Source organism: Canis lupus, chromosome 6 (genome assembly GCF_048164855.1).
Source record: "Canis lupus baileyi chromosome 6, mCanLup2.hap1, whole genome shotgun sequence".
NCBI lineage: Eukaryota > Metazoa > Chordata > Mammalia > Carnivora > Canidae > Canis > Canis lupus.
In genome coordinates this window covers 71,336,822-71,349,241 of record NC_132843.1, presented here as the reverse complement: position 1 = coordinate 71,349,241, position 12,420 = coordinate 71,336,822, and the positions used below count along the sequence as shown (strand labels likewise).

The following is a 12,420-nucleotide window of genomic DNA, read 5'->3' as shown; positions in this document are numbered from 1 at the left end:
TAGCTTCCTCCCAATCTTACGTTTCATGGTAGTGTATTTTACTATCAGTTGCAGAATTATTACACTCATCTCATAAATATGAAACGCGAGGCCTAAATAATGATATAATATTTCAAATGTATTACATTTGCAAAAATTAAAGGTGATGACTTTGACAAACATATTGGAAGAGGTGATCTCATATATTGCTAATGAGATTGTAATCTGATGTGACTACTTTGAGAACTACTTGACTAGCACTCCCATGCTGGGCACATACATACCCTACTTTAACTCTAGCATATGCTTAGTGAAACAGGTATAAAAAAATGTTCATTGTGACATTGTTTATTATAATACCAAAAATATGAGAGAACAGGTATCCAACAATAGGAGAAGGAATTGATAATGTGACAATCAGGTCATGGGAACAGAACAGTTAAATAGTGTGAATAGTTCAAATGAATGAACGTAAAAATGAAAAATCTAGAAAATAATGCAGAGTGGAAAAATATATGTTGTAAAATGATAAATCACCTATGATTACATACATTTTAAAAGACATACAGGATAATATTATATATTATAAACATATCTATATAATAAAAATATTAGGACAGGAAGGCTACACACCAAGTTATGACACTAGTGGCTTCCATGGAAGAAAGGAAGGGATGGAATTAGGAGGGGAAATAAGGGCAACTTAACTAAAGAATCCTTTTCTGAATTAACTTTCTCTGAAATTGAAAATAAGTTCTTGCTCAAAGTCCCTAGTTAGATGCTTTCTCCAAAGTCACCAAAACTCCAGTCAAATAAGACATGAAAGTAGCACCTCTGTATTTTGTAATCTATCTATGCTATTACACTCAAGGTTTTATCTTTCTTTTTTTTTTTAAGATTTAAAAAATAAAAATATAAGCTACTTCCACCCAAGAGGACCAGTTTTCAAACTCACTGTCCTAATTTGGCGTGAAACAGACATTTATATTAAGGACACCAATTGCTTTTTTTTTTTTTTTTAAGATTTTATTTATTTATTCATGAGAGACAGAGAGACACAGGCAGAGGGAGAAGCAGGCTCCATGCAGGGAGCCTGACGTGGGACTCGATCCTGGGTCTTTAGGATCAGGCCGTGGGCTGAAGGCGGTGCTAACCCACTGGGCCACCCGGCTGCCCTACTTTTGCTTTTATCCTTATAAACATTCTATTCCTGTAGTTAAAATCTAATGCTTAATTTTCCTATTAAGCCCTTAACAGCAGCACGCTGTGCCCATTACTTCTTTAATAGGAAGAAGCTGTCTTCCAGTGTGACAATAATAAAAGGGAAAGTGGGAGGAAAAGTTGTTCCCTCAAATGTTTCTTATAATTAAGGCTTATTAGTTCCTTTTTTAAAACAAGCACTATTTTTGAAAAAAATATCAATAATGTGGTTGTATGCATCCTAATAAAAAATATTCTCCTAGTTAAACAATACATAATATTGGGAAATAAGGAGTAAGAAAGGACATCTTTTCTCTTTTTTTTAAAATTTTATTTATTTATGATAGTCACAGAGAGAGAGAGAGAGAGAGGCAGAGACACAGGCAGAGGGAGAAGCAGGTTCCATGCACCGGGAGCCCGACGTGGGATTCGATCTTGGGTCTCCAGGATCGCGCCCTGGGCCAAAGGCAGGCGCTAAACCGCTGGGCCACCCAGGGATCCCTTTTCTCTTAAAATAATAAGTGGCTTGGGGCACCTGAGTGGCTCAGTTAGTTAAGCATCTGCCTTCCGCTCAGGTCATGATCTCGGGGTCCTGGGATTGAGCCCCACATCGGGCTCCCTGCTCAGTGGGAAGCCTGCTTCTCCCTTTCCCTCTGCCTGCTGCTTCCCCTGCTTGTGTTTCCTGTGTCAAACAAATAAATAAAAATTTTAAACTTTCTTTCTAAAAAAGAAAAAATGGCTTAAGATTAATCTGTGGGGAATGCTAATTTACTAACACTGGATTTATCAATAATCCACACACTTTACATATCTTACTAATAGTACTTTATTTTTAAGTTGCTTTGTGGTTTTCAAAAAAAAATTTTTATCAGTGTATCATTTGATGCTCAAATAATGCATTCACTGAAGCTGGGGCAACCTCTAGCCAGGAAGGTCCTCAGATGGGCTGCCTGAGGAGTTACATATGCATTGAGTTTAATTAGCAAAATGGGCTGGGTACCGAATTACCACTTACTGCAAGTTTTCCAAAGAATAAGCTCCAAACATTTGCCTTAAAAGTTTGACTTTTGACAGATAACAACATTATCTATTTGTAAGGTATGATCTAGTAATATAACCATGTCACAAATGTTTGTTCTCTCATTTTGTGGTATTTTAGAAAAGTATTCTATAGCAATATAGTAACCTATATATTTAGGGCTTATCTCTTTCAGAAATCCCAAAAATCAACATATAAACCCAAGAAGTAAGAAGTGAATGGACAATGCAGAGAACGGCTATTGGGGGGGAAATTGCTTACTTCAGAAATTTGAAATAAGCTATTGCATTCTTATGCTTTTTCCTAAGCATCAATACAGAAACTTAAAATCTAGAAGAATACTCTGCTGTACATTCTGGTAATCCACAGTCTTATTTAAATAAAGACCAAATTTTTTTAAGCATTTTAGTTTTTTTAACACATTATAATTGGGATCACTCTATAGGGGAAAGTGCCTTTTAAAAAAAAAAAGTTTTATTGATTTAAGTCATCTCTTCACCCAGTGTGGGGCTTGAACTCATGACCTCGAGATCAAGAGTCACATGCCCCCAGAAATGCCATTTTTGCTCAGAAATCTCCATACATCTGTCACAGTATTCTGATGAGGTACGGAACAGGTAGTAGGATTTACCTGGCAGCCTTGACAATGATTTCCAAGAAAAGAAATGTATTATAAAAATAAAAAAACGGCCCAACTGCAGATTAATGTTAAATAATGTTAAATGATGACAACTGTATTGTTTAAGTACATTCTGATGGTCAAGAATGTTACAGTGTTCTAAGAGCACTCTTAGCCACCCAGAGGCACAGATGCATCACACAGGAAAGGACAGTTACTGCCCTCCATGAAATTTACCTAAAATATGATCAAAGTAGTTCATACATAGAGACTTAAATTTTTCCTTAACCTATTTATATTTTCAACTTGGAATTTCCCTTAGAATTGCATCATTTAATTATTATCATCTCCAAATTTGCTTTGATTTGATCTCAAATAGTCTTTTAAGTGGTACTAGTGTTCTAGGATTTATATATATATTAGGTATTTTCATAAGCTTCTACTAGCTGTTTTATGTCTTTTAAAATGGAGAATTTAAAATACATGCAGTATTCTAAGTGGGATCTGATAAATACTGAGCAGAAAGCATAATTAATTTTTGACTTTCACATGTATACTTCTCTAGATTATACTAAAAAAAAAAAAAAAAAAACTAGCAACAGTACCAACTTGCCCAGCTACACCATAATCACCAAGTAATCATTTCACACTAAATTCTCTAAGAATGAGGGGGTGCTTTAAAAAAAAAAAAAAGCCAGTGGGGCTCAAAAGAAAAATACTTTCTACATAGTATGAAACAAAATTGGCTTGTACTATATGGCTAAATAGAAAGGTCCTGGATAAATTATGCTTAATTGCAGGAAAAAACATACATTCATTAATTATTTTTAAAAATCTGCCTATGGATGAAGATAAGCAAGGCAACATTAAGCAAAAGCACCTTTTCCCTTCTCTCTGAGCACCTATTCCCTGCTCTAACCAGTCAAAGCTGTTTAGTTTTTCTTGTCAGCATCCCCACATTGAAAGAGATTTAACCTCAGTTATTTATATTATTCACATTTGTATATATATGATTTTCAATGTTGCATTTTAAATCTCTTATTCTAATTGAAAACATATCATCCTTGTTTAAAATTTTAAAAATATAACCAAACAACTGGAGAGTTTGAACAAAAACCAATCTCTCTGAGAACAGAAAAAAAATGGGTAAGGAATACCATTTTTGTTTAAATTTATTTTAATTTCAATGGTGTTATTCCTACCAGGAAAAATCCAAGATAAGCAATAAATTTTATTTTGGAATTGAGAAAACTAGAGGTGGAGGGAAGGCCCTCAAAACCCCAACCAAACCAAAATACAATCCTTTTTTCCCCTATTTCCCAGGGTATCCAGATGGACTAAAACAATATGGGAGGCAACCTAGTCAACCTGTGGGTGATAAGAGATTCATCCCTGAGAGCTGTCACGTACACAGCCCACATCCCTTTCTCACGAGGTTCTTGCAAACCCTCAAAGGGATCCTGATGCCAAAACATCTCTCTCTCTGGCCCCTTTAATTTCCTCTCCTTTTTCGATCTGAACAAAAGTCCTTCCCTTTTCCTAACATTGGTTAGACAATAAACTCTTTTTATTAAATTTCTGTAAACAGTTTATCTACCTGTTCTAAGACTCCTAGGATGTGTATGTTTGTGTGTGTGAATATGCATGTATAAACAAATAACTGGGCAAAATGTGTACTATAATATTTTAGGATATGATTCTATATCATGATTTAATCTCTGCCAATCTAATATTTTAGAATTTTCCTTATTATTTCTATGTCTGATAATAAAGTTTTTATAATCAAATATATCTCTGAGAAGCTTCAATTTTAGCAATAGAAGTATTTTTCCGTATCAAGCTAACCATTCTGCATTTTATCTACTATTTGGTTTTTATCTCTAAATTAGGAATCCTTAATCTTTTTAAAATCCTTAATCTATTTTGAGACTAGATCGAAAGCTGTGAAACTACTCTGCAGAAAACTGCAGACATACGAAACACTTTGCACAGACACTAAGTTAAAAAATTCTCAGAAGTTAGATAATAGCTATACTTGTGGTGAGCATAATGTATGGAGAAACTGAATCACTACGTTGTACACCTGAAGCTAACGTAACACTGTGTCCACTATGCTCAAATAAAAAAAATTATTTTAAATTAAAATAATATCTAATTTTGAAGGCAAAAAAAAAATTCTCAGGTCTATGCAAGTTAAGAACCTCTGCTTCAAGTGAATTTAAGTACATTAAACTTTTATTAAAATAATTTTGTGAAAAATGGACATTTCTTCAGTTCCTTAGATCTCTTATGATTCCATTCATTTTTTTAATCTATAAACTAAAATTTTCTTTTTATTGGTTAAAAAAGAAAGCAGAGTCAACTATAATAGTGTGCTTATATAATTAATGTTTTCTTCCTTGCCTCAGTTTAGGGTACGATGTGTTAGGAAGATCTACATATATCCAATGTACGTACAATCTACATGTGTCCAAAACATATACATAAGAGTCATGTAATTTGGGTTTGGGCACCAGAATTGAGTTTCATTTATAGACTACAATTTAATAATTTACTGAAGGCTAGATAAGTTTCATATATATGAAAATCAAACTTCCTGGAGAAATTCAAGGTCTAACACACTGCATTATATACAGTGCTCAGGACGACATACATGGAATGGAGTCAGGAAGGTTACCAAGAATTGCTTTCTGATCTTACACATGAACTTCACAATTTGGCAATTTAAGTCACGCAGTAAAATCAACTGTAATTTTATGGTCATCTCTTACATACCAAAAACCCAAATTGCAACATTTAAGTTTTAAAATTTTAGTTTCAAATTATTCCAACTTTGTACTTCTATTTGTAAAACTATGATGGCTTATACATATGAAAACATGTACCTATTTACTTTTAATGAGTATGTAATTTGAGTAGTTTTCCTCTTATAATGAATGAGGGCTTTTGTGGCAATTGTGATCTTCTGGGGTACCAACTACTCACTTTGTAACTTGGTTGCCATGGGTGAGATCTTTGACCAGAAAATTGAGTAAAGATAAATGGCTTATAAAGTGGTCACATCTATGCAGGCCTCATCAGCATCATGCTTTAATACAAATAGCTTTCAAAAAAGCAATCTACATTAAAAAAATCTCAAGAAGCTGGTGCAGAATATTCAATAAATGTTTTTGCTGTTTATGCAAATGACATGTTAAAATGTTAAATATTAAAACATTAAAAATTGTAAAGTATAAGTTTTAGCTAAATTTCCAATTTAATCATTTAAAGAAGTCTTATGTGATGTAGTGATTTAAAAACAAATCCCCATTTCTATTAACATAAATCTACTTAGCCCAAATGAGTATACATTTATGCTTGATGTTTGCCTCTAATTACTTTTGCTCAGAGTTTCAGGCAATCAAGTAATCATAGTGCCACCAGAATGCATTTTTAGAGACTTTTATCACCCAGTGAAATAAATACTTCAAATGTATTTTCATATTAAAAAGTCAGCATTAAGGGATCCCTGGGTGGCGCAGCGGTTTGGCGCCTGCCTTTGGCCCGGGGCGCGATCCTGGAGACCCGGGATCAAATCCCACATCAGGCTCCCGGTGCATGGAGCCTGCTTCTCCCTCTGCCTGTGTCTCTGCCTCTCTCTCTCTCTCTCTCTCTCTCTGTGACCATCATAAATAAATTAAAAAAAAAAAAAAAGTCAGCATTAAGAATGATATTGAGCCAACTATTTTCACTAATAATTAAAAATGTAATACTAAAACACTGTCTTGAGATAGTACTTTTATGTTGGATATATGCTGAGTACTAACACAAAATTCTTACCTGTAATGTACATGTGTGACTGTTGGTTTCCTGTACCCAAGGATCCAGGTTTGAATATCTATGGGTTCAGCTTTGGGATAAGCTATAGTTGTATCTATTATCCACTGGAGACCTTTTGATTTGCTCTCTGAGGACAAAGCAAAGAACAACTTAAAATTGGATCAATTTTTATATTATTTAAAATAATATAGTATAAAGCATGTTGATGTATCTTTTGCTTTATGAAAATATGATGAACTTTGATGTTACTGTTTCACATAATACACTTAAGATGATACCAAGCATTTCCTATATGAAATGGCTGAATCTCAAACAAATGAACAAATAACAGAGCACTATTAATTACTGGACATGCACATTCAAGCATTCAATAAGGATGCACTATCAAGGTCTAATTTATATTTTATCACTCATAAAAACTGACTTATGAAAAAGTCAGAAGCTAAAGTATCAAACCACAAAAGTAAAAAAACAGACCTCAAAATAAAACAAGTCCATTCACCAAATACAATCTAAACACCAAGATTTGTGATACTTGGAAGACATTAATAAATACTTGGAATAGGCCCCAAATTAAGCATTTTATTGATACATGATTGTCAGCTGCTGTTCTTATTTAACACAAATTTTAAAAACTCCCATTTTAGTAAGAGTTCTATGCAAATAAAGCAGTAAAACTGTCCACTCTTTGGTAGGTACAACAGGTAACATTGTAGTGAGAGGGGGTGGGAATGTTCTGTTTGCTTTGGTTGTTTGGCACACTGCTTTTATTCCCAGCATGGAGTACAAAGCTGAGCAAGAGGTGAGAGGGGAATCCTCCCAGAGAATGCAGATAGCTGGACTTGGGTGATAGTCTGTCCTTTATTTGGTATTTAAGAGAGCTCTAAAAAAATAAAACTTACTCTCAAACATAAGTCAAATGTGTACTAAGAATCAATGATATTTTATTTTTGTATATCAAATCACTAGAAGGTGACTTTAAGCTTTAAAAAAATTTAAACAATATTCTGAAGGGGACAAAATACCATAAAAATAGGTTAAGAAAATAGTAATGTTTAAATAACTTATTGTTAAAGGAACAGAGTTTGAGTAAAGAAACACATTTTAACAAGCTATCAGTGATGTACATGCTAAAATGTTTAGTATTTGGATCATATCATTATTATTATTATTTTTTGGATCATATATTAAAACAGACATGAAGACATGTTCTCTATTTATATGGAGCAAAACACTAAAAAGTAAATATTAACATTAGAGAAAATAAAACACAAAATATCAAAACACAGAAGAAAATGGTAAAAGTAAAACTAGTTTTGGAGTATATAACTTTCTAGAATTTCTTATAATTTTTCCCATTCCTATTTTAGCTAGAATAAAATTTTAACCAAGGTAAGATAAATAATAAGCTATTTGATTTTCATTATAAAAAGAAATTGTTTCTCTCCAAGAGAAAAAACATTTTCTTCATGATTGTGGGATAAGTATGACAATAGCCCCTACCCTTGTGATCTAGAACACCACAGGGTATTATTAACTGGGCAAAACTATTTAAAAAACAGCAGTCTTTATTAGTGCAACTAATCCTATTTGGAAGACCTTTGCCTTCAAGCTTTGGCTTGGCTGACATTGCCACCCTGTCTGTCTGAAGCTATTCTGAACTTTCCTTTTCTATTAAAAGACTCTTTCAATTTGTCTTTTTAATAGACGATGAAAGATTAAGAGAGCTGACTGCCAAGCAACTGCTTAAAAAAAAAAAAAAAACAAACAAATGAAAACTCAGTGCAGTCTTATAGGCATTATCTCTATATCTGGTCCTAACCATCATTAAAAACATAAATTTCTGAGGGCAAATCATTTCCATTTTTATTTTTTCTAAAGAGCATTTTCTTATTTTTTTAAAAGATTTATTTATTTGAGAGAAAGAGAGAGAGAGAGAGAGGGAGAGGGAGAAGGAGCACAAGCACAGGGAGGGGCAGAGGGAAAAGCAGACTCCCCAGGGAGCAGGGAGCCCACTGGGAGGCTAGATCCCAGGCCCTAGGGACCATGACTCCAGCCAAAGGCAGATGTTTCACCAACTGAGCTACCCAGGCACCCCTAAATTTTTCTTAAATTGCAAAATATTACTAGGAAACAGGCCTAGTGTATTTCTTTTAGTTTTTTAATTTATCATTTATCACTAGGTTTCATAGTGTCTTGGATAAACTTGTTTATTAAAACAGTCTTGGGCATCCCGGGTGGCTCAGCAGGTTAGTGCTGCCTTCGGCCCGGGGCGTGATCCTGGAGACCTGGGATCGAGTCTCGCGTCCGGCTCCCTGCATGGAGCCTGCTTCTCCCTCTGCCTGTGTCTCTGCCTCTCTCTCTCTCTCTCTGTGTCTCTCATGAATAAATAAATAAAATCTTTAAACATTTAAATTAAATAAAATAAAAAAATAAAGCAGTCTTCACACTGTTGGCACAAATTCTTCTGCAAACCTTCACAGTTCATCAGGCTATCTCCAAAACAGTTGTATCTTTGGGTATGGTTTGCTGGCCATAAAAGTTATACATACTCATAATTAAAAAAAAAAAATCAGTAAACTATTCAGAAATGAAGGGAGATCACCCATAATGTTACAAGTCAGAGAGGCAAACACTGCTAACATTTGGAATCTTTCCTTTCACTCATTTTTCATTGCTTATTGTTGACATATTTGAGATCACAATGGTTTCACAAGAGTTGTATGTTCCTCCCACTTCATTAACATGATAGAGGACAGGCTCCTTCCAAAGCCAGAAAAACTCTATAAAAATCATCTGTAATGGCTGTGTTATACTGCGTTGGATGGATATTTGATAATTACTTGTCTGTTCTCTCTTCTATTTCCAATTTTTTGCTATTAAAATTAATGCTGTGATAGAAAGAAAGAAAGAAAGAAAGAAAGAAAGAAAGAAAGAAAGAAAGAAAGAAAGAAAGAAAGAAAGAAAGAAGAAAGAAAGCCATAATAACCTTCTTTGCCAGTATGCTAGATTATTTCCTTTTGGTATTATTTGTAGTGGAATAATGGAGTCATTTATCAACACTTTAAGGATCTTAATAAACACCATCAAACTACACTAAGTTCATATTCTGTATCAAAAACAAACCAAAAAAACTTTCTAAATTTGATAAATGAAAAAATATACATTATTACAATTTCTATTTGATATCTCTAATTCGTTTTTCAAATTAGTGATTTCTATTCCTGTACCTTTAACCTAGCAATTCCACTTCTAGGAATCTATACTAGAGACTATATTTCCACAAATATATAATAAGATATTTATAAGGAATGTTTACTGCAGCAGTGGGAATGGCCGGGAGTATGGGAGTTGGGGTAAGGGAACGATATCTTTGACTTTATGCATTTTATATCATTTGAATAAATTATTGTAAGCATGAACTATCTTCTGTAAATAAAAACAATAAAAAATTAAATTTGCATCTTCTCCCTGAGTATTACTTCTATTTGACAAAAATTATAAATATAGAAGAGAACAACAATGTTATCTTCTGGGACTTCAGATAATCCCTGAACTCCAACAAAAGAAAAAGTGCTAAAAACCATCATACCTAATTCTTTAGCATCTCCTCCTGCTGGACTTCCATTTTCCTGTCGTGCTACAAGTGCACTCAAGATAATGTTTGTTGCCCCAATCCTTGGCAGAGTGACATGTGTAAGAAATGGCAAGTTATTTTTCTTGGCATACGCTTGACTTGTTTCTCGTCTCTTCCTGAGGAAGCCCCCTTCTGGAAACAAAACAATCCATTTTCGATCTCTGCTCCTGTAATTATTTTCTAGGTGCTTTTTAAGAAGCAGCAGCTGCTGGTCACGATGAGATTTTCCCTAAGGAGGCAGACACACACATAATAAGTACAGGTACATTTGAAATTAAAACTCCATCAAATTAAACAGTAATAACAGCTTCTAAAGTAAATCCCAATCATAGATTAGAAGAGTGATTTTCCCCCACTTACTTCCCCGTTTGACCACGGTGGTAAAAAGAAGTGATTAGCACTTACATTGCATTAGCACTCTAGAGGCAAAAAAAGTACTCTAAATGCCCCTGAAGAGTTCACTCATTCATCAGCTTAGTGACTATTTACTGAGTGCCTACTACGTGGCAGGTGTCATCCTACACACTGGAGATAGATAGAGAAGTAAGTAAAACCCTCATGGAGCTTACTTGAGTGGAAAAGATAGAAAACTAAAATGTATAAATTCAGCTGGTGATGTGTTAGGAAGAAACAGAGTAAGAGGATAGAGAAGGTCAACAAGGTCAGGGAAAACAGCTCCAAGGAGGTGAAGTTGGAGCAAATGGGCTGGTAATGTGAGGGAACCAGTCAAGTGGAGAGGAGAGGCAGAGGACGCCGGGTGCCAAGAACAAGAAGGACAAAGGCCCTGAGGTGGGAACAAGTGCTGCATGTTCAAAGAGCATTGCCAAGGCCCACGTAGCTGATGTGTAGCTGATGTGTGATGAGTGAGTAAGATAGTGTGGTAGGAGAGGAACTGCAGAGAGAGGTGAGGACAGAGAAGGGCCTTGAGTTTGGTAAATAGTTTAGGATGAGAAGTCAATGGGTGATTTTGAACAAGGGAGGGTTATGATCTTATTTACATTAAAAAAAAAAAAAAAACTGCTGGCTCCAGGGACAGAAAGACTCCAAGAGATAAGCCTGAAGACTATTGTAGTAGTACTGGCAAGGGGGTGTGATGAGATTTGACTACGGTGTATTAATGAGAAGTGGATATGTTCAGGAAAAAATTTAAAAGGGCAAACAGGGCATTCTAATGGACTGGACCTTAGCATGAGGGAAAGAGAAGAAAGAGGATGGCTTATGAGACTTCAAAGAGGAATCCAGAAAAATTTGTAGGAAAGCCCAAAACCCACAGACAAATATTACAAGAGTTCTTCCTTTCAGTATGGTTAATTCACTAATAATTTTCCAGCCAACACTATTAAAGAAGGCCCCAAAATAACGTGTATGCTTACAGACTTTAAATTACTTCAAAGGCAAAATAGGTAAGACATTTTCTTATTTTACTGAATTGAATGATCATGATTCAACTTTATTAAGTTCCCAAGACTGCACGTAAAATATTCTTAATATTCTTGGAAACATCTATTAGTAAAATCCAAGAGACTTTCTTTACCAATAATACTTTTTCTTTCTCCCCTCCCTCCATGCTACAGACTTTTATTACTATCTATTGGTGGGGGCGGGTGCGAGGGGAGAAAATGTTGCTCTTTAGAAATGAACTTGCAGTATCTCTGATAAATTTGAAATACAATCCTTAAGTATGTAAAACTTTACAATGTAATATAAAGGAAAATGCTTTGGAGTACATTATTTTCACTTTTTTTTAATTTTTTTTTTATTTATTTATGATAGTCACAGAGAGAGAGAGAGAGAGGCAGAGACACAGGCAGAGGGAGAAGCAGGCTCCATGCACCGGGAGCCCGACGTGGGATTCGACCCCGGGTCTCCAGGATTGCGCCCTGGGTCAAAGGCAGGCGCCAAACCGCTGCGCCACCCAGGGATCCTTATTTTCACTTTTATATCCTCAAAGTACACTGACCATTTAGTATAATCTAATGAAGCCTGGGATTATCAACAGGGTCTACAGTATAACCGTGATAATTTCCTCACTCTCATGATGGAAAGGGCTCTGTATTCACCTAGACTGCTAAGCTTCAATGGTTGCTTCTGCTTCTTTCCCTCGTGGTACTCTAAAGATTAGGCTAG

General features: G+C 34.9%; 1 protein-coding gene across 8 annotated transcripts in view; it reads right to left on the bottom strand.

The window, feature by feature from the left end:
* The window catches only part of LPGAT1 (lysophosphatidylglycerol acyltransferase 1), a 114,318-nt gene that overhangs the window by 28,379 nt on the left and 73,519 nt on the right, over positions 1 to 12,420 (bottom strand). For all 8 annotated transcript variants that reach the window (XM_072831151.1, XM_072831153.1, XM_072831156.1 and 5 more), the window contains exons 5-6: positions 10,249 to 10,522; positions 6,657 to 6,783 (exon numbers count right to left, since the gene is read on the bottom strand). In XM_072831151.1, coding sequence (XP_072687252.1) covers positions 6,657 to 6,783; positions 10,249 to 10,522 — 401 coding nt within the window. The remainder of the gene's footprint in view (positions 1 to 6,656; positions 6,784 to 10,248; positions 10,523 to 12,420) is intronic.